The sequence below is a fragment of the Ursus arctos genome, unplaced genomic scaffold (assembly GCF_023065955.2).
Source record: "Ursus arctos isolate Adak ecotype North America unplaced genomic scaffold, UrsArc2.0 scaffold_7, whole genome shotgun sequence".
NCBI lineage: Eukaryota > Metazoa > Chordata > Mammalia > Carnivora > Ursidae > Ursus > Ursus arctos.
The window spans coordinates 62,590,580-62,610,590 of NW_026623089.1; the positions used below are offsets into that span (position 1 = coordinate 62,590,580).

Here is a 20,011-nt window from a genome sequence, read left to right on the forward strand (position 1 = left end):
AAAGAAATTAAAATCATAAAGGGCAGGCCTGCCTGGATTCCAGAGACAGAGGAGAAAATGGTGGTATTGTCTTTCGGAGGAATGTCAGAGTAGTCCGCACACAGAGGAAAGTGCTGATAAGCAGAATGACAAAAGCCGGTTTCATGAGTGATTCCAGCAGCTAGGGTACACTTCTAGCTGATTGCCCTGCTATTTTCGGTATTCCACATATCATGACTAAATACACAGAGCTTGCCTGGAGGCCACAAATATGGTAAGTCACTGGGGAATTCTGGGAGCTACTCTATCATTTGTAAGGACCGAGGCACCTACCTACCCTGCCCTTGTCTGCCTCTCCCCACTCCCTAGTTCAGGAGTAAGAAAATTCTGACCGGCTCCTACCTTCTTACCAGGACGCAGGGGAAACCTTTATGTTTCCCAGGGCAGATATTTTTAGACTCGATGCTCAGTCCAAAGTGTTAACTAATTGAGTTATCAGGTTTCATGCTTGGCCACAGAGAATGGCAGTGGAAGAGGGAGAGAGCTTCCCAGAACAAGTAAGCATTTACAGTTTTCGAATGAAATGCATTTTCCTTTATAGAAGTGCTGCTTGGGCCTGAATAGTTGTGTCTTTTACAAAATGCATGTTGCCAGGCAGGAAGGAAGCTACCCTGTGTATACCACGGATTGCCCGAGTTCAATCTGTGTAGGACAATGCGCTGTCCTTTCTTTCTGTTTTGCTCGCATCTGGACCCTACGTACGTTCTGCCTTTGATGTAATTTGGGAGTGTGCTGGGCTCAGGCGTGTCTGAAGAAGATGCTTAATGAAATACAAAAAGACTTAGGGCAGTGTGGGGTCCAGGAAGTGCCTAGTGGACCCAAGATGTAAGGTTTAAATGTTCACAGTTTCCTCAAGAGAAATGTGAGAGCTTTAAAACTCAGCTTTGTCTGGTTTATTAATGACAAGGGGAGTATGGAATTTTACAGTTGTAGGGAGAAAACACTGGAGTTAAAATTTGTTTTTAAAACTCATATAAATTAAATGGTAGATGGGGATGGGATATCTGGAAGTTGGAGAATGTAATTTTATTTTGGTTTCAATAGAATTGCACATAGATTTAAATGTATTATTTCATTTAATAATGTTAAAGAATTAGCATAGCAAGCCATTGTCCCCTTAAGGAGTACTGTATGGGGAAAGGAGGTAAATACTTGCTTTATGTGTACAAAATTTTGAATATTTGGCTCTGAGGGAATCATAAAATGCTGTTTTGATTATGGTATAGTTTAAGATTTCATGTGATCCCTTCTTTCTACCAGTGTCTTTTCAGTTAGCACCAGTTTATCTACTCGTGAGAACACACATGTACTCACACGTGTACTTTGCTATTAATACAATATATTAAGTCCTGAGCCCCAGGTGAACATTTTGCATGCGCTGGTCCTGATGCCTAGCAGAAGACGTCATGAAGACGAGGGCATTGGCGCTAGTTCTAACATCAAGTAGGAAGACGTGCTAGTGGTTTTGAGAGAAGAACTGTCATTTCATAATGTTACAAGAAACAATTCAGAGAACTCTCACAGTTTTGAACCTCATTTCAAATGGATTCAGTTTTAATCTTTGTATTCTTGGAAATAGGTTCATCTTTTCGTGAAGAATATTCTTTCATGACCTTTACTGAATATTGCTGTATTCTACAGTAGACATTTATGAAATTTTCATCTCAGTGAGACTTTGCAAACATTCTGTGTGCCTCAGAGAAAGGCCTTTTCAAATTAAACTTGAGATTCATTATAAAGATGTAAATATTGTTCATGAATTCCAGACATTAAGGATAATTTACTAGTAATATAAGCATGCTGACAAGTGAGTCCTAAAAATCATATTATGTCACCCTAAAAAGAATCAATTCACCCATCAGAAATTACAAGCTGTATTGAAGGTTGAATTTCAGAAGTGGATTCTGTTCCATTAGTTGTAGAACCGAAAACTTTACATATAATCAGAATGACATTTGCTGATGACCTAGTGAGACTTGGCTTTGAAAAATACTAATTGCTAGGAAGTTTCAAGCCAAGTGCAAATATAACAAATCTTAAAGAATGTACTTGAAAAGCTTTGGCCTCTTATGAATTAATGAGTTAATTTAAAGAAAAGAAAAGATCCAAGATCCAAAAGGAAAGCTCAAATAAAAGCAGACCATCTTGTTTCTGCCTCGTGTCAGAATATATCAACTAAATGGTGAGAGCATTTGATCTCAGCCCATATGTGCAGCATTTTCTGTTTTGGTGGGCATGCTGTTTAAAAAATGTGTAATAAAATGACAGACTGAATTTGAAATTATCCTGCCCTAAGCAGTGACTCTGGAAGGGTACTGACCCGACACAGATCGCACAGAAGTCCCATCACAATAGAGTGTAGCGTATACTATTGCTGTCCTGGGTTTAGTTGGACAATGAATAAGAATTATTCATCTCCTGGTTTCATCTCTGCCTTGAATGGAAGACCGAACAGTTTGTCTGCATGAGCTGAACTATGGATAAAATCCTTGCAAAGAGGGTACAGTAGATAATTACATTTTCACAAATGATCATTAATGCCTCCTGCTACTTCTGTCTGGCTTGTGATTTCTGTAGTATTGTTTAGAGATTTTCTATAGGATTGCTTAGTCTGTGTTTCGGGAGAAACTGTCAGTGATTTTACAACTTTTAATTGTGAAACATTTGTAGTCCAAACCTTCTAGAAAGGTGGACTGCGTGTGCCTCTGCCAGTTCTAGAAATTCTCATGGGTTGCTAATCAAGTCTTTATGAAAGAGCTAGTTTTGCCATAAATGATTGATGAAAAATTAACTCTTAAACTTGAACTCTTAATGAGCAGGCAAAAAAAAAAAAAAAAAAAAGAAGCTAGACTCTAATATTGAGAAAAGCCCAAATTTAATACAATTTTAATGTGCATTTCAGAGGCAGCTAATGATAAGATCTTTCATAGCTGTGAATTACTTTTAAATCCTTCAAAGTTACTCTGTCACACCAAATAGAAGTTCTTGGTGTTATTTCATGTTCTATCTTCAGTTCAGATGGGTTCTATTTTATACGTCTTATTTTTAGTAATTCATTAATAAATACATATTTGAGAATCCACAATTTTATTGTTAGTGATTTTCACTTTAGGAAGCTTAGGGCAAGTGGGAAAATGCATACAGTCAAACTCAAGAAAGGAGTCACAAAACCTGTCTTTTTGCTGCTGAGACTATCTGTACAGTTTCTTGTTTTAAAATGGAAACTTTTAGTTATGCAGTAGGTATGGTATTTATTTACCAACCAAGTGCGCTTTCTTCTATGTGACAGTGTGAAGATAATACCTCCTCTCAGTTATAAATTTGGGTGATAATCAACCCTAAGCAACATTTATAAGACAAAAGAGAATTTAAAATCTAAGTGTCCTTTTTAACAATCACTGTCTTTAGAATACCAAGGCATTTTTAGTCACAAAGTAAAATATATATTTGTCAATTCTTTATTCTAATGTAAACATTTATGTGTTGTATTTTTTTTACTACATCCTCAAAATATATTGCAAAGGCTAGTATTAAGAATTAAATCATATCTTCTAATTAAACTATTGATAAATTTTAGACTGTACAACACAAATTTCATAGTGTATTAGGCAAATATCTACAGTTACTAATTAATCATTTATTAAGCATCAAAATCTGTGAAGAATTTAATTCTTTTATTTTAGGAGATTTTTTTTGCTCTCACATGAAATACAGATCTATATAGACATTCAGGATAGATGCTCATTTCCAGAGAATAAGGTTGGGAAGTGAATGCATTTTTCTTTGGTCAGGAGACAAGTGAGTGATGCAGCTAATTTAAAAAGTAGAAGAAGTCAATAATGTTAAAAATTGCATTCTAAAATCTGGATATGTGTCAGATTTCAGTCTTGAATTCTCGATTGTATTGTGTTCTAATTCAGCATCACTCTGATATCTTATCGATTTATATGTTTCGATAATTCAGTCATTATTCTGTTGTATTTTGAAAACACTTGTGTCAATAAGATAAATTATACTTTGAATACTGTAGCTTTTTAAATACAGTCTGGGTTTTACTCATCTTTTAATCATCGGAACTTGGCACATACTGAGCATTCAATAAATATTTGTTAAAAATTTTTAAATCCTTATCTCTGAAGAGTATAGCCTCTCATCAAGAGTAATTGCTCAAAAGAGTATTTTAAGCATCTCATCAACAGAGTATTTGAATTAAATTGAAAATAAAGTGATAGTATATAGCTGAAAAGAAGTAAAAAATATCTAGTAAACTAGATTTAAAATAATGTTCGGCCTTCTAGTCACCCTTTAGTCTAACAATAAGACACAATATTTCTAAATATTTAAATGTTTCAAAATATTTTAAAAAGGAAAATGTACTAGCTAATTTTTCATTTTAGTGACTAAAATTAGACTATTATTTCCAGGCTAGAAGTTTCCCAGAATACAGGATTCATGTCTATAATTGTGTTTACACAACAATGACAAATTATCTATAAAGAATTTTCATGTTATCTTTTCTGATATGGCGGCACCACTTGCAATGAGATGGGTTGTTTATTTCTCACGTGTCATTTCCAAGAACCTTAAGTTGATGTTCTGAGGACAGCATTATCCACTGGAGAAGTGTAACAGTGTCAGAGTATGTGGAGTATGTGGACATGGACACTTGGAAAGAGCCTGTATAGGAAGAGGGCTGAAGCAAGGTAGTGAATAGGCAATAAATACATATTTAACTGTTGGGACAATCCATAACTTTATTGGCACTAAAAGCAGTAAATAGGCAGCAATTAGAGTAATTCTGGCCTGTACTTTGCAAAAATAGCAGCATTGCATTTACTTACACTTTGTCTTCCTCCTCAAGCCTGTTACCTAAATTACTCTGTTAGGCGGTAATTGGCCTTAGTGCCATGAAGTAAGTCTGACAACTTTGCTATAGACCAGCCACTCTCAAAGTGTGGTCCCCAAACCCCTGGGTCCTTCCTTTTCTAACTACATTATCCATCTGAGACTGGATATCCTTCACATACTTTTCAACCAAAACAACATATGGCCAAAGATTGAATGCGGAAGTAAATATGAGAATCTAAATATCTTCTATTGTCAGGCATTATTGCAAAACCGTAAAACGGTACCAATCTTCTCACATTTTTTGTTTGGTTTGGAAGATAGAATTATTTTCCATAAGATATATGTTTTGTGTTACATAGTGTGTGTTATTATTTTAAAATAAATTGAATATTTGTTTAAATCTCAGTTTTACGTTCCAATGTGGTAAATGGCAGTTGTTATAACCCTCTTATTCCAAAGCTCGGGGATCCTCAATAGTATTTAAGAGTGTAAGGGGACCCTGAGACAAACAAGTTTGTGAACTATTACTCTAGACAGAATGCAGCGTGAACCTTCTCTGGCCTGGTTTGTATGCCTAGTTTAGGTGCTGAAAGCATTGGTCAAATAAGGTCAAGTTCATAGGTTCAGTCCCTGCGTGATCAGTTATGTGCACTTGGCTTTCATGGTAATAGCCATAGCCAAGCAAGCTAAAAAAATTGAGAAATTTTTATGATGATAATAATAGATAGTATTAATTAAAGGCCAACTGTTTGCCAGGCCATTTCTAACTGCTTCCCATGTATCATCTCCCTTAGTCTTCTCAAAAGCTGTACACGTTAAATTTTACTGCTCTTCTCATTTTACAGGTGAGTAAACGGACCTACAATGTGTTTAAGTCTCTTGTCTGAGGACACACAGCTTGTAAATTGTGGACACTTGTTTTGAACGGAGGGATTTTGGCTTCAGAGTTTGAACTCTGAGATCATCAAAGAAAGTGATCGATTAGATCTCCTCCAAAAACTTAAAAAATACATATGCTATTCTACCCCTGAGTTCATGAAGGGCAGCTTCTTATATGAGTCTCTACTCCCATGATCCCTGCACACGTCGTAGCCATCTGAGTGTAATAGAGCTGGACGTTTCAGTCAGCCTCCGTGCCGTAACTACTTACAGCTGCACGTGCCAGTGGTTACCTGAACTTTGAGGTAAAGGCTACTCTTACATGTTAAACTTCAAGGAATAGAAAATAACATCCTTCTTCATCTTTACCACATGTTTTCATTGTACTTTTTAAGAGACCTCTTGCACATCTGGGCATTATTTGCTCTTTCTCTGTCTCTCCCATTTTACTGCCTTCAGTGTAAAGCTGTTAAGTCTTCTAATTACAAATCTTCAGGAAAATGTAAATGCCACCTGGACACTGTTTAACATTCCCAAATCATCCTATCTATAAACCTACCTAGCTACCTCTGACTTCACTAGTGAACTAAACTTATTTTTAAATATATTTTTTGTTCATTCAAATAAACTTATTTAAGCTATTTTACTGAGGGTTCCTAAGATCCTTGTTGATGACAGACTCGAGCAGCAATGAAAAATTAACATGGAAAGAGCAGTAGCATTTTGTATCTTGGTGTTGATAAGAGTCTGTATGAAACCGTGTTCCCCACAAGCCCCCCAAGGAAGGCGGATCGTTTCAGATACCAGACGGCTCCAGCTGCCGCAGCCGGCACACAACATTTTAGGATGCTTCCTTCAAGACCCTTTCATCTCACTAGCTAATGCCTCCTGTCCCTCTGATGCCATGAGCCTCACCCTTCAATTCGTCTGGGCTTTTAACCCCAGACCTCTAATTATCTGACCAGGAAGCTAAGTCCAGTGTATTGTGATTGCCTGGCTGATCCCCACCCCGTAAAGTATATTTATACAGCGGAAGAAACTACATATGTTCACAATATTAAGTCTATCCACGCTAAAAACCAAGCTATTTATTTTCTAATCTCAGAAAGAAAAAAGAAAAAAAGAAGGAAAAAAACGTTCATCTATTCAAGTAAACACTTTCTCTTTTCTCCTGATACCTAGAACAATTTTAGCTTATCACTGTTTTCAGTTGCTATATTTAAGATGTGAATAGTTCGCTGGATTAAATATTTTAGGACTCATGCCAATACCTCCTACATAATAAGGATCCTTAGGCATGAAGCCCTGTTCTGATTCATAACATACCAAATAAATGGAAAAATCCCAAGCAGTTGCTGTGTCTTATATAATCTACCCTGTGTAGAGTCAGAAGTAGCTGCTCTGTGGTTCCTAAGTGATCAGTAGCAGTGTCTTCGTCTCACAAGGTGCATTTCTAAGGGACTCACGGATCTCTGTGGTGGTCGAGCCAGGCCATGCAGCAGCCTGACGTTTGTTTTCAAAACAAAGGTGAACGCAGACTCCCAAATTTCAAGACTCCCAAATTTCGAGACTCCCAAATTTCGACTGCATAATACTATCCCACAGGGGCTCAGAGCAGCTTCCTTTGATGCTAAAGAGGCAAAGCTGGCTCCTTCTTGCCCTCTTCATCTGTGTGGCATGGGTCGCGACGTTTAGATGCGTCACCGTGCGTCAGGATGCTCAGGACAGCTGGGTGACGAGTTACAACATGGAGGACAGCTTGGGGAAAGGAAGGGTGAGCAAGTACACCTTGGAGAACCCTTTTTTTTTTTTTTTGGAGTCTGACGGGAAAATCTCCAACCAAGTCCTTATTCTGGTTCAAACCATAAAATTCTTGCTCTCGTACCATGAGGTGGGGAGAAGAACATAAAACCTGGGAATTCTGATTTCTCTTTTCAGCAATTTCCTAACCAGTTAAGCAAATCATACCTCTCTTTGCTTCAGTTTCCTGTTTATACAGTAGAGATGATGAGGTAACATCAGCCTCCCTCAAAAACCAAAATGTGTTAGAAAAATTGAAATGTGCATTTTTTTGATAATACAAAGCAAAGCTATATATTAAGACTAAGATTTAATCTTTACTGTATTGGATCTTTACTTACCAGTTGACTAGGTCAGGGCTATGTCTCTCGAGATTATTTAGTACATATTGTTGAGGTGAGTCAAGGGCACTTCCAGAAATTACTCTCCTGCTCTAACAATTATAAATGAAGACATGGTGGGGTACATGTCAAGTGATCTTTCCAGGGGTGGGAGAGCCTGATTGCTTAAGACAGCCACTTCCTCAGGTGAACAATGGAGTACAGATTCTATATCAAGTATTTTATAGGCAGCCTCGCTCATGGGAAAGCAAAAGAGAATTTCTTAAAAGACATGTTCATGTGGGAAATAATTGAGACAGATGAACTAGATGAAGCATAGCAAGAAAAGAGAAGGGATGACTGATAATGAGACAGTTGAAGACCCTAGAGGCTCTATGTTTTTTTGTTCAGCACTCGCCTTTTGCCTAACAAATGGAAAAGGTTTGCAGTCCTGTGTTTTGGAGAGCCTGGCATTTACAAAATTTACACATTACAAACCAACAATAACTGCTAACTATTTTATGCAACCTTCAGTTACGTTCTTGTTTTAACTTAGTGGGGAAAACAATCCTCTGAAATAAAAATGATTAAAATTTTCAGGAAGAGTTAAATCTTCCTCGTGTTAATATTCCATCTTCATGGATTAAGGTGGGAAAAAAAAAAAAAGAAAAGAAATTCTCCAGGGCTGTTTTATGTTCTGAGTTGCTGAGCACTGAGAGAACTGTGGATAGACTTGTTTTTTCCAAAGCAATGTATTACCATTTCTCTTGTGCTTCCTCATCCCAAGAGATAACCAGAAACATGTCCAAGCACAGCAGAATTTCTGGTAACGAATCCACCTGGAAAACATAAATTTCAGAAATAATTTCTCCATCTCTGGCTGTCTTCCAGGCTTACTTATTTATTTGGATCTTTATATTTCAGAATAACAAAATGTAAATGGTTTATGAATTTTAGGGTTAATGGGTCCCTGTTGTATACCTGTGTTCTTCTGCAAGTAAAGACAAACTCACCCCATACTAAAATGCCCTGGAATGGAAGAAAGTGAAGAGTTAGTTTTGCTTTCATCTTGAACTTCAGAAATATTTTGGATAAGGAGCTATATCTCTTTCTATATCTTGTGTTCAGTTACCCTGGCTAAAATGGAACTTTTATTAACACTTTCCCATTTTTGTTCATTTGGGAATTAGCTCTAAGTACTTAGCTCTAAGAGTACTTTCACATTGTACAATCATCAGGGGGCTTTTAGGGAAGGGAGGAACTCACCTGCCATTCAGTTAAACTATTCTAACCCTTCTATTCTATTCCTAACATCATTTATAGCATTCTGCTTAATATACAGTAGTGTTAGGATCTAATCTGTGCCCACAGCCCACTAAGATACCTTAAAATTCTACAGTGTAAGGAAAGTTTTTTAAACGAAAGTTGTAAGTCAAAGTGGTTCAAAATTCTGTCCCAGGCTACTACAAATCAGAACATAAGATTACTATATTGACCACATAATATTAGGACATACAAAACTCTCCTCCCCTGATGCAAATGGTCTTATGTCCCTTGAGAGGCAGGTGAAACCTGCCTTTAAACTTGTTCTTTAAAATCTTACTTTTCAAATGAATCCTGTTTGCAGCTGAATGGAATCCCCTTCACATTGAGGAATATTAGAAATTCCCACCCACCACCAACACCCCATGTGCTTTTCTTTCTTTCTTTTTCTTTTTTTCCCCAATAGGAAACATCTTTCTTCTCAGTATTTATTTTTATTTCTAATCAGTCTCCAGGAGAATTTTTAGGTCTCTGAATTCTGGGTGAGAAAAGACACTGCAAGGGGCCTGGATGCTCGGTCTTCCTTTTGATGTAAACCAGATCGTAGTAGACAGACTTGATGAGAGTGGGTTTTATCAGCATGGCCAAGTACATCTCTTAAAAACACTGTCTTTATGAAAACAAAAGCCTGCCAGCACTGTATTTATTTTTTTAACTGGTTCCCAGTCCCCTCTACTTAAAGATGGAAATGTTGTTTTGCCTTTCAGCGTTAGAGGGGTCACTGTGCGCAGACGCCCTGGCAGGTTTGAAATGTGCACCAGCAGGGGCCTTTCTGGCCAAGGGCCCAGTGGAAAGATGCTAACCATGCTTAACATGTGTTAGGGGACAGTGACCTCATTTTGAGGGATGAACTAAGGTTAGTTCCAAGCTAAGTCCTTACAAACAAAGGCAGCCTTGTAGCAATGGGAAGGAATCCATGGAGACAGCCCCTGGTCCTTCGGGAGGTTTTGATAGAGATGATTACAAGTATAGATAGCCTGTCGAAGCATTTTCCTTACTGGTTAAGCCCTCCCCCTCACCGCCACCCCTCCCAGTGCTGATTCATAGATGAAAAATGCTGGTTTATTTCCAGCAACTAGGTAGCAAATAAAAAAGAATGAAATCTTAAGAACTCAAGAGCTTCCCTAACGAAAACGGTTTAAGTTTTGTCAAGCACTTGCCATATGAAATTCCCTTTTAGGATCTCTGCACCCCACCCCCAGGACACACACCTAAAAAGGACTTACTTGCTAAGATAAAGACCTAATACCCCCTTGGTGGAGTGGGGTTGGGGGTGGGGGAGAAAACCAGGCTCGGAAAGATCTGTGGTTGTTATTGACAGGAGGCAGATTGTCGCATGAATGTCACAGTTGTTGTGGGTTGCGCAATTCGTCACATTCTTTTGAAATTGGTCAGAAATTAAATCACTGTGCAAGAGATCTATAAAATATCAGCACATAATGTCTCGCGCTCAAATATCTGGAAACTTTGGGCACTATCCGAATGGCCATGTCTCAGGGTATAAACTGCGATTCTGCTCTAGTCTAGTGGGTAAAAAAAATAAAAAATAAAAATCCCTCCTTTATTACCAACCCCTTCCCCCCACCACCACATGCTTGGGCAGCCCTGTGGCTCTGTGTCCACTCTCAAAGCCTTAAATTCAGAAGAATGTGACTCTCAAGCCGCTTTTTTTTTCTGTCACAAATTGTTTTATTCCAGATGAACGTATCAGTCTTGGATTTCGAGAAGTTCTGCAAAGCAGCTCCACTTATATTTCAAAACTCTAATTGACATTAAATCACTAATTAAGGAGCAGTGGCACAGAGGACTTTGGGATTTTGACAAGCAGGCCCTGCACTGTGTAAATCCCCTTCCTGAGAATAATTTATAAGTCTATATTACTTTATTCACCAAAAATTGCTGTCTGATACTACCAAGAAAAGCCTGACATCTGTAGTTTCTGGATATAAAAGTTTGCTTTAAATGGGAGACATAGAAGAGTAAGAAAGTGGGGCGGGGGGGAAGCAAACATGAAAGCCAAAATTTAAAAATCTGGCGTGCAGATCTTAAACATTGTCTTAGTGAAATTAAAAATCTGTCAGCAGACCTTCAGAATGCCTCTCACATCATTCCTTTCTTTTCCATTCCACCTGCTATTGCCCCCAGATATCCATATCACAAAGAGCCATATTTTTCTTTTTTTTAACTGAAGTATAATTAACATACAATATTATATTAGCTTCAGGTGTACAACATATTGATTCAACAATTCTATCCATTATGCTGTGCTCACCAGGATAAGTGTACTCACCATCTGTCAGCACACAATGTTATTACAGTATTTATTGACTCTGTTTCCTATGCTGTACTTTTCATCTCCGTGACATTTATTCCACAACTGAAAGTCTGTACCGCTTTGTCTCCCTTATCTATTTCAGCCATCCCCCCACACCCACCTCCCCTCTGGCAACCACCAGTTTGTTCTCTGTATTCAAGAGTCTGGTTTTTGGTTTCTTTGTTCGTTTGTTTTTTAGATGCTACATATAAGTGAAATCATATGGCATTTGTCTTTGTCACACAGAGCCATATTTTTATTGTAACCTAATTCTGTGGCATTCACATCTGGTTGCACATTAGAATCATTCGAGCTGTGTATATTAAAATGTCCCGTCTCAGACCAATTGAACCTCTGGGGGTAGGGGCCCGAATGTCTGATTTGTTTGTTTATTTATTTGTTTAAGTCTTCCCCTGGAGATCCTTTGGGCATAATAGATTGACAACCATTGGTCTACAGCAACTTTTGTCTCCATTTTCTCCAGCATGAATCTGCTGTCCATTAATTGGGCTAAAATATAGATCTAATGATTTCTTCCTCCTCTGCAAAACCCTTCGCTGGCTCCTGATATCTTTATGATGCAGTTAATTCAGATTTAATTGCCATTCCAAACCTTCTGGGAACCTCTCCTTTACCATTCTCTCCAGGGGCCTCCCTTTTTCAGTAGAAATTGTTTATTTGCCATTCCTGAAACCTTGCCATGTCTATATCTCTGCTCACTTTTTCTTTCTTCTTCTTTTTTTAATAAAGATTTTATTTATTTATTTGAGAGAGAGGAAGAGAGAGAGAGTGCACCAGCCGGGGGAGGGGGTGTGGGTATGGGCAGAGGGAGAGGAAGAAGCATGCTTCTGGCTGACCAGGGAGCTCCATGCCTGGGATCATGACCTGAGCTGAAGGAAGATGTTTAACTGAGCCACCCAGGTGCCCCTCCTTTCTTCTTTTCCCCACTGACTGGGGCCCCTCTAGAATTCCTGCCTCTCCTCCTCGTAACTGTTTCCCCAGCCATATTCGGTTTGCAGAAATGGTTTTTCTCAATAGAATATGGACTTCATCATCTTCTGTAGGTTCTGCTGCCATAACATCTCATTCTGCATGCCGGCTGCAGCCTGCATGGCTAGACTGTAAGATCCCTGAAAGCAACAACTGTATGCTCAGAGTCGAGCCCGGGTAGACATCACTGCTGAACAGCTGATGTCGAACCCTGTATTGATTATGACCCCCTAATCCTGGTGATGGAATAAACGTAATACCCACTTCGAAGATTTGTTTTACTAGTTAGAAGAGATACAGTATTTATTCCTTGAAGACCCAGACTTGTGATTTCACTTTTAGCACAACCCCTCCGTGAAGTTAAGAATGTAGATTTAGGTAAACTGATGTATTTGTTTTCTGACGTGTCTGCGTGAATATACCTGTACTGCCATTCACATTGAAATCAGTGCATCGAGTGTGAGAAGACCGTAACACGGGTACTCTTCCTGGGCCGTATTTTCTGAGGTGTGACCGGGCAACAGGTCTGATAGATCTGGCCACCTAGATAATGCTTTGGGGGGTTTTCAGTAGAAGAAGCTTAATTAGAGGTGTCTTAGAATCCTCTTGAAATTAACTTCTTAAGAAGTAGAAAGCATGATTAACAGAAGGCGTTTTATTTGGCAAACTTTATATCAGTAGTTATTTGGTTAATTAAAAAAAAAAGAACTAATAGCCAGGAAAACTAGAAGGGACGTATATTTGGTAAATATTTGATTGTTACCCTAAGTCACAGAAAAGTACATCCATTTGCCCAACACGGATATAAAGATGAAGCCTTTTCTCTGAGCGTGGATCCCCTGACTGTAATTCTCTTTGGCCTTCTATACCATAAATGCTCTTTCTAGGAGTCTTAGTTACAGTCTCTTTAAAGGAAAGCTAGAGATAAAGCAATCTGTGAAGTAATCTGAGTATAGAATCTTTCTGTATTTTTCTGGTTTTTATTTTAGTCTCTTACCGTCATCCCATTCGTATCTGATTCAGTAGGAATGTTTTTAGGAACTTCTTTCTAATAAGTCTGTCCAAAGCATTTAATTTAGTTTTCATAAAAATATTCTTTCTCTGTACTATTTTATACTTTAAATAGTACCTAATTAAATCACGTAATTACAACACCCAGGACCACTGGCGTAAACATGTGCGAAGAAAACCACAGCTGATTACCAGCAGGAGTGGGGGCGTCTGTATTTGGGCATCATCCGGTGTTGACAGTAGGAAAGGTGAGGGACAGATGTCAGTTAGAAGAACAATGACCACACTCCAGCAGTATCTGGAAAGAGCCGAGCAGAGTACCTGTCACTCCGATGACTCTAAATAAATGTTGTTGCTCTTTCTTTACTTCTTTACTCAGTGAATATGAGTTCCTCTTCCTCTTTTATATTACTCTGGAGCATTTAGCCAAGGAAGCATTAGAGAGTGGGGATTAAGGGCCAAGTTCTAAAACCAGGGAGACATGAATTCAAATCTTGCCTCTGTCAGTTTCTAGAAAAATGCCCTTGGGTAAGTTACCTAACCTGACTTTGTGATCTGTAAATGTAGATGATAGTAACACAGACTTCACACACCTGTGAGAATGAGTTTGGGGAATCTATGGAAAATGCCCCACATATTATACATGTCCAATCATTGTTGGTCATGATACCATGTTATTAGATATCATAGCACTTAAATGCCTTCTGATTCACAAAGTGCAACAGATTGCAGACCTCACCTGCACGAACTTTCTGACAGTTATTGCTAAAACAAATACATTGCTCCACAGGTGATCCCAGCAAGCATCGCAAAAATCAGGCACCTTGCCCAAGGTGAATTAAGGAGCAAGAGTAATTTCAGACCCACTAAACACCACTCCCTTTATCTTCTCTTCAAGTGTGGAAGAACCCCTAAGTCTGTCACTAGACTCTGAGCCTTTCTTTGGTGAAATGGAGAGATAGTAAGAAAGAGCAGACTTCTTTGGTTCCCAATTAAGTTGGTGTAGGTTTTTGCTCCTCGAGGAATAGTTAGACATTGGACCATGCAAGGGTCTTCATTTGGCATTTACTGGGATTCTGTTATGTAGGACTCAGCCCTGAACAAGACAGGGACCTGCCCTAAAGTCCATCTTGATAGACAGCTGGTACCTGAGCAGAGCAGACCAAGTGCTGTAGGAGTCCAGACTGGGGCATCACGCGTAGTGTTTGTGGAGGAAAACTGCACAGGGGAAGTGACTTTTGAGCTGGACCTAGGATTGAGTTGCTGGATCTGTTAATGGGAGAGGAGGAGCAAGGGCCGGTGTCAGCATTACTGCAAGGATGATGTCATAGTGCCAGGAAATTATGGGGCCTCTCTAGAAATAATAAGCCCTTGAGGAATAAAAAGCTGTCTAGATTGCCTTCAAGATCAGTATTCGTGTTTTTAGTTCAGGCTGGAAGTGTTTGTTTGGGTCAGGTTTTAAAGGGCCTAGGTGGCCATCTCATAGCAGTTGAATACTGTGGTTTAAAAGCAGAAACATTTTGGGGTGCCTGGGTGGCTCAGCTGTTAGGTGTCTGCCTTCAGCTTGGGGCGTGGTCCCGGCGTTATGGGATCGAGCCCCACATCAGGCTCCTCTGCTATGAGCCTGCTTCTTCCTCTCCCACTCCCCCTGCTTGTGTTCCCTCTCTCACTGGCTGTCTCTCTCTCTGTCGAATAAATAAATAAAATCTTAATAAATAAATAAATAAATAAATAAATGCGGAAACATTTTTACAAATGAAGCAAGCCATCAAAGGTCAACATAGAAAGCAGAAAACAGTTTATCTACCTGGGGTGAAACTGCAGACAGATAAAAGCAATCTGCTTAGGCGGCCTTGCTTTTGATCTCAGGATTTTTGACTGCTTGGGCCACATGGAACCACTGGCGTAGAGGAGAGAGTTCGGGCTTTTCTCAAGCAGTTCTGGCTTTCAGTCCTGGCTGCTTGCTTATTAGCTGTGTGACTTTGGTCAAGCCACTTACTTTTTCTGAAACTCAGTTTTTCACCTCTGTAATGAAGTTCCTGTCCTGACTGAATTTTTAAGAAATAAGCACTAAAAATGCATGTATAAAAATAATGTACGTAAAGTGCTTAGTGAAGTCTCTAGCCTATAGTAGGCATTCAATGAATTGTAGCTGTTCGTCATGATTTTCTCAGACCCCCCAGTGGCTCCTCAGTGAGCTCCTGAACAATGTTCAGTGCTTCTGGACTATTCAGCTAGGGATAGTGTACTGACTATAACCTCCTAGACGTTTTTAGGATGATCTGGGCATCACACGGCTAGCGTCTGAACTGAGCAATTAGAGCAGGGTGAATGGGGGATAAAAAAGGGTAAGCGAATTTCCAGCTGTAAGGAAAGCTAAGATGTTAGGATAATGATAAAAGTAAGTCCTTTGAAGTGCTCTTGTAAACTGGCACCGAAGTAAGGGATCTATAGAGGTAAAATGACATGAAAGCAAGAACCAGTTTCACTTGTCTGCAGAAACACAAAGCACAGGGGCGCCTGAGTGTCTCCGTCGTTAAGCATCTGCCTTCGGCTCAGGGCGTGATCCCTGATCGAGCCCCGTGATCCCTGATCGATCCCTGATCGAGCCCCACATCAGGCTCCTATGCTGGAAGCCTGCTTCTTCCTCTTCCACTCCCCCTGCTTATGTTCTCTCTCTCACTGGCTGTCTCTCTCTCTCTCTCTCTATCAAATAAATAAATAAATAAAATCTTAAAAAAAAAAAAAAAAAACAGGGCACAAAGCCTAGAACCTGCCCAAAGTGCACAGTTTACTAAGAGATCCCCAAGGATGTGAGCCCCAAAGGGTGTGGCTCCCAATATAAGCACAGGAAGTAAACCCATCACAAAGAAAGTGTAGCAAAAACTCGCCTGTCTCAATTTGTCACCAGCTGGAAGGGGAAAAAAAAAATCTTCCCTGAGAATTTGTAACCACAAGGAATCCCTCCTATCCATACCAGTTGGAGGTCTAAATTTATCTGTGTAGTCTTTTAAAACAAAAACCAAAAAACGCTCAAGGCAAGCATTTATTTTTAAAATAATCTTGGGTTGATAGTGCCTCTAGGCAACTGGAAGCAATCATAAAGTCTTTTCAGAGCATGGCATCATTCACCCAGGCCTAAAAGGATTCCCAAAGATTAATTCCTAAGGAATATGAACTCATGATCAATAATCGCAAACCATAGAAGGCATTAACTGGTACAATCACTTTGAAAAACAATTTGCCTTTAACTAGTAAAGTTGAGTTAGCACATACCAAGTGATGCAGCATTTATGATACTAGGTATATACCTTAAAACTCCTTGCCTGTGTTTCCGGAGCTGGTGCCAGAATGTTCACGGCAGCACTGTTCATAGTAGACCCAAACTGGAAACAACTCAAACCTTCATCAGCTCCACGGTGGATAAATAGATTGTGTTACAATCACATAACGGAATCTTCTGCAGCCGCCGTGATAAATGGACTACAGTTACATGTCAGCGTGGGTGATTCTAAGAAATACAACAGTACACAAAGGAGGCATGTCACAGAAGGATCCATAATGTATGATTCCTCTTCTAGAGAATGCAAAGGCAGTCAACTACGTAATATGTAGGTTAGAGAGGTTTACATAGATGTTAAAACTCCGAGGAAAGATGTGAGAATGATTAACTAGAACAAAGGATGCCTTTGGAGAGCTGGTCAAGGAGGGACTCTTCGGAAGTCTATAGAGCTTCTTGTAAATTTCATTCTTGAGCTTACTGGGCATGCTAACGTTTCTTTCATTATTTTTCTCTAAACTGTTCATATATGTTTCCGTGTTCTTTTGTATGTATGATACATATGATAAGTACTTTTTTAAAAAAATATTTATTTTTAGAGAGAGCGAGCGGGGGAGAGGCAGAGGGAGAGAGAGAGAATCTCAAGCAGACTGCCTGCTGCATGGACCCCACTCAGGGCTCCATCTCACAACCCTGAGATCATGACCTGAGCTGAAATCAAGAGTCAGACGTTTAACCGACTGAGCCACCCAGGTGCCTGATAAGTACTTTTTAAAGGGAAGTTAACTCTAAAAGCCCCTGGAGACAGAATATTTGATAGGAAGCATACACATAATTTTCTGGAAGAGAGTTTGAGGGAAAGAATAAAGAAGAAACAAGTAATCAAGGATTCACACCTCTCATTTCTCTCTCTTTCTGTCTCTCTCTCTCTGTCTCTCTCACACACACACACACAATCTGTAGCTGTGTATGGTGATCAGTGTTAACTAGACTTATTGTGGTGATCACTTTACAATATATACAAACATCAAGTCATTCCATTGTATACCTGAAACTAATATGATACTGTATGTCAGTCATATCCCAATTAAAAGGTTCACACCAAAGTTGTATACCTGAGTGGCTAGGAAATTTGGGGACCTTCAAGTCAAAATAAGAAAATCAAAGGAATTTATGATTCATATCTCTAACTTTAGTACCTAGTTGCAGTGCCAGATGCATTATATGTTCTCAACATGTATGTTCTCAGTAATGTTTGTTGTACCTGAAAGTACCTACACAGTTAATTTCATTGTTGGATCGACTGATGGATGGATAGAAGGTGAATGAACAAATGAACCAAGAGTTGCCAAGCATAAGTTATGGAGCAAACACTTATTAAGTGACCCCCCCTCTTGTTTTTGAGAGAAGGAGAGAGAGTGCGCACGTGCGTGCTCGAGTGGGTGGGGGGAGGGGCAGAAGGAGAGGGAGAGAGAATCTTAAGCAGGCTCCATACTCAGCATGGAGTGCGATGTGGGGCTCGATCTCATGACCCTGAGATCATGACCTGAGTGGAAATCAAGAGTTGGACACCCAACCGACTGAGCCACCTGGGTGCCTTAAGCCCTTTCTGAAAGTAGTGATTAGTAGCCTCGTCTCTAGAGTCAGATTGTCTGGGTTTGCACTTCTGCCATTCATAAGCTGTGTGTCCCTGGGAAAATCAGGCATCCTTTCTATAGCTCAGTTTCCTCATCTGTAAAATGGAGCTAGCAGTAGTACTTTATTTGTATTAGTTGCCTAGGGCCACCATTACAAATCACCACAAACTCGGTGACTTACAACAATAGAAACTAATTCACTCACAGTTCTGGAGGCCAGAAGTCCAAAATCAAGGTGTCCACAGGGCCCTACTCCCTCCAAAAGCTCTGGTGTGTTATTCTTCCTTTCCTCTTCCAGCTTCTGGTGGCTCCCGGCATTATTTATCTTATTCTCAACTTAACTCCAGTCCCTTCCTGCGTCTTTACATGTTCTCTGTTACGTATCTGTTTGTCTTCTTTTTTTTTTTCGAGGTATAGTTGACATATAATATTATATTAGTTTGAGGTGTACAACAGAGTGACTTTATATTTATATATATTTTCTTCTTCTTCCAAAGACTTCAGTCATTGTATTTAGGGCCCGTTTGAATCCAGTCTGACCGCATCGTAACTAATTATATCCGCAAAGATCTATGTCCAAATAATGTTACGTTCTGAGGTTGCAAGTGGACTTGAATTTTGGGGAGACACTCTAAGTACTTCTGATAACGTCTAGCATATAGTCAGAGGTATGAAGTATTAGTTTATTACTGAGGTTGGCACTCGAGAAATGCTTTTTCATTCCAATCCCTGCTTTCTGCTGAATAATACCAATATTCCAGTATTGGTGGGAATGCTGAGTTATTAGGTTAATTCGTAATAATGCTTGACTCTATCCTTGAAGATATTTCCTTCAAAAACACACATGGTTCATATTTCTTTCCTGTCTACTAAAATGACTAAGTAGACAAGAGATGAAAGGCTGATGAAAGATATTATCATTTTCCAGATTCTTCCTTCAGATTTTTATTATCTAGGGGGAAAATGCTGACCATCTGCTTACCTCCTCTGTAGTACTTTCCGTGTGGCAGAGCTCAGCTTCTTGTGAGACGTGATTTCCTTCCAAAGTGCTGGGTCTATAACTGGCTTTAAGAGGCATTGTTACGGTAGAACATGTAAGATGAAAAAGCAGGCTATAGCCTGTGTTAAGAGTAACTCCTATGTTTCGAATGAAATGACTGCTAAGAGGGGCAATACACTGATATTGAGCCAAAGACAAAATCTTTTATAAATTTTAGCATTAAGCATTATATATATCAAGCATATTTAAGCCTATTTAGCATAAAATAAAGAACATTGTATGGGTACTATAGACAGAATTAAAAAAAAAAACAAAACAATGAAGAATCCAGTATTTACCCTGCTACCTAAGCAACATGATTTGGAAAAGTTAAGAGTGAGGCGAAAGCAAGCAAGGCTTCATTTGTGCCACCGTGCACCCAGATGTCGGCACGACTAGCGTGCACCCAGATGTCTGCACGGCTAGCGCACCGTAGTCAACGAATATTCGTGGAAGGAAGATGTCACTGCATTGCTTGCAGGTGGTAGAGAATAACTTCACTTCCTAAGTTGTCGTTTTTCCTCAAGGCAG

At 39.3% G+C, this 20,011-nt stretch overlaps 1 protein-coding gene across 8 annotated transcripts in view; it reads left to right on the forward strand.

The window, feature by feature from the left end:
- Nucleotides 1–20,011, forward strand: part of ANK3 (ankyrin 3) — a 641,190-nt gene that overhangs the window by 399,037 nt on the left and 222,142 nt on the right. The window contains exon 1 of one of the 8 annotated variants that reach the window (XM_057308890.1): nt 295–536. The exons of the other annotated variants lie outside the window; for them this stretch is intronic. Coding sequence (XP_057164873.1) covers nt 501–536 — 36 coding nt within the window. The 5' untranslated portion in view covers nt 295–500. Of the gene's footprint in view, nt 1–294; nt 537–20,011 lie in introns of those variants that run through there. 8 annotated transcript variants of the gene reach the window in all.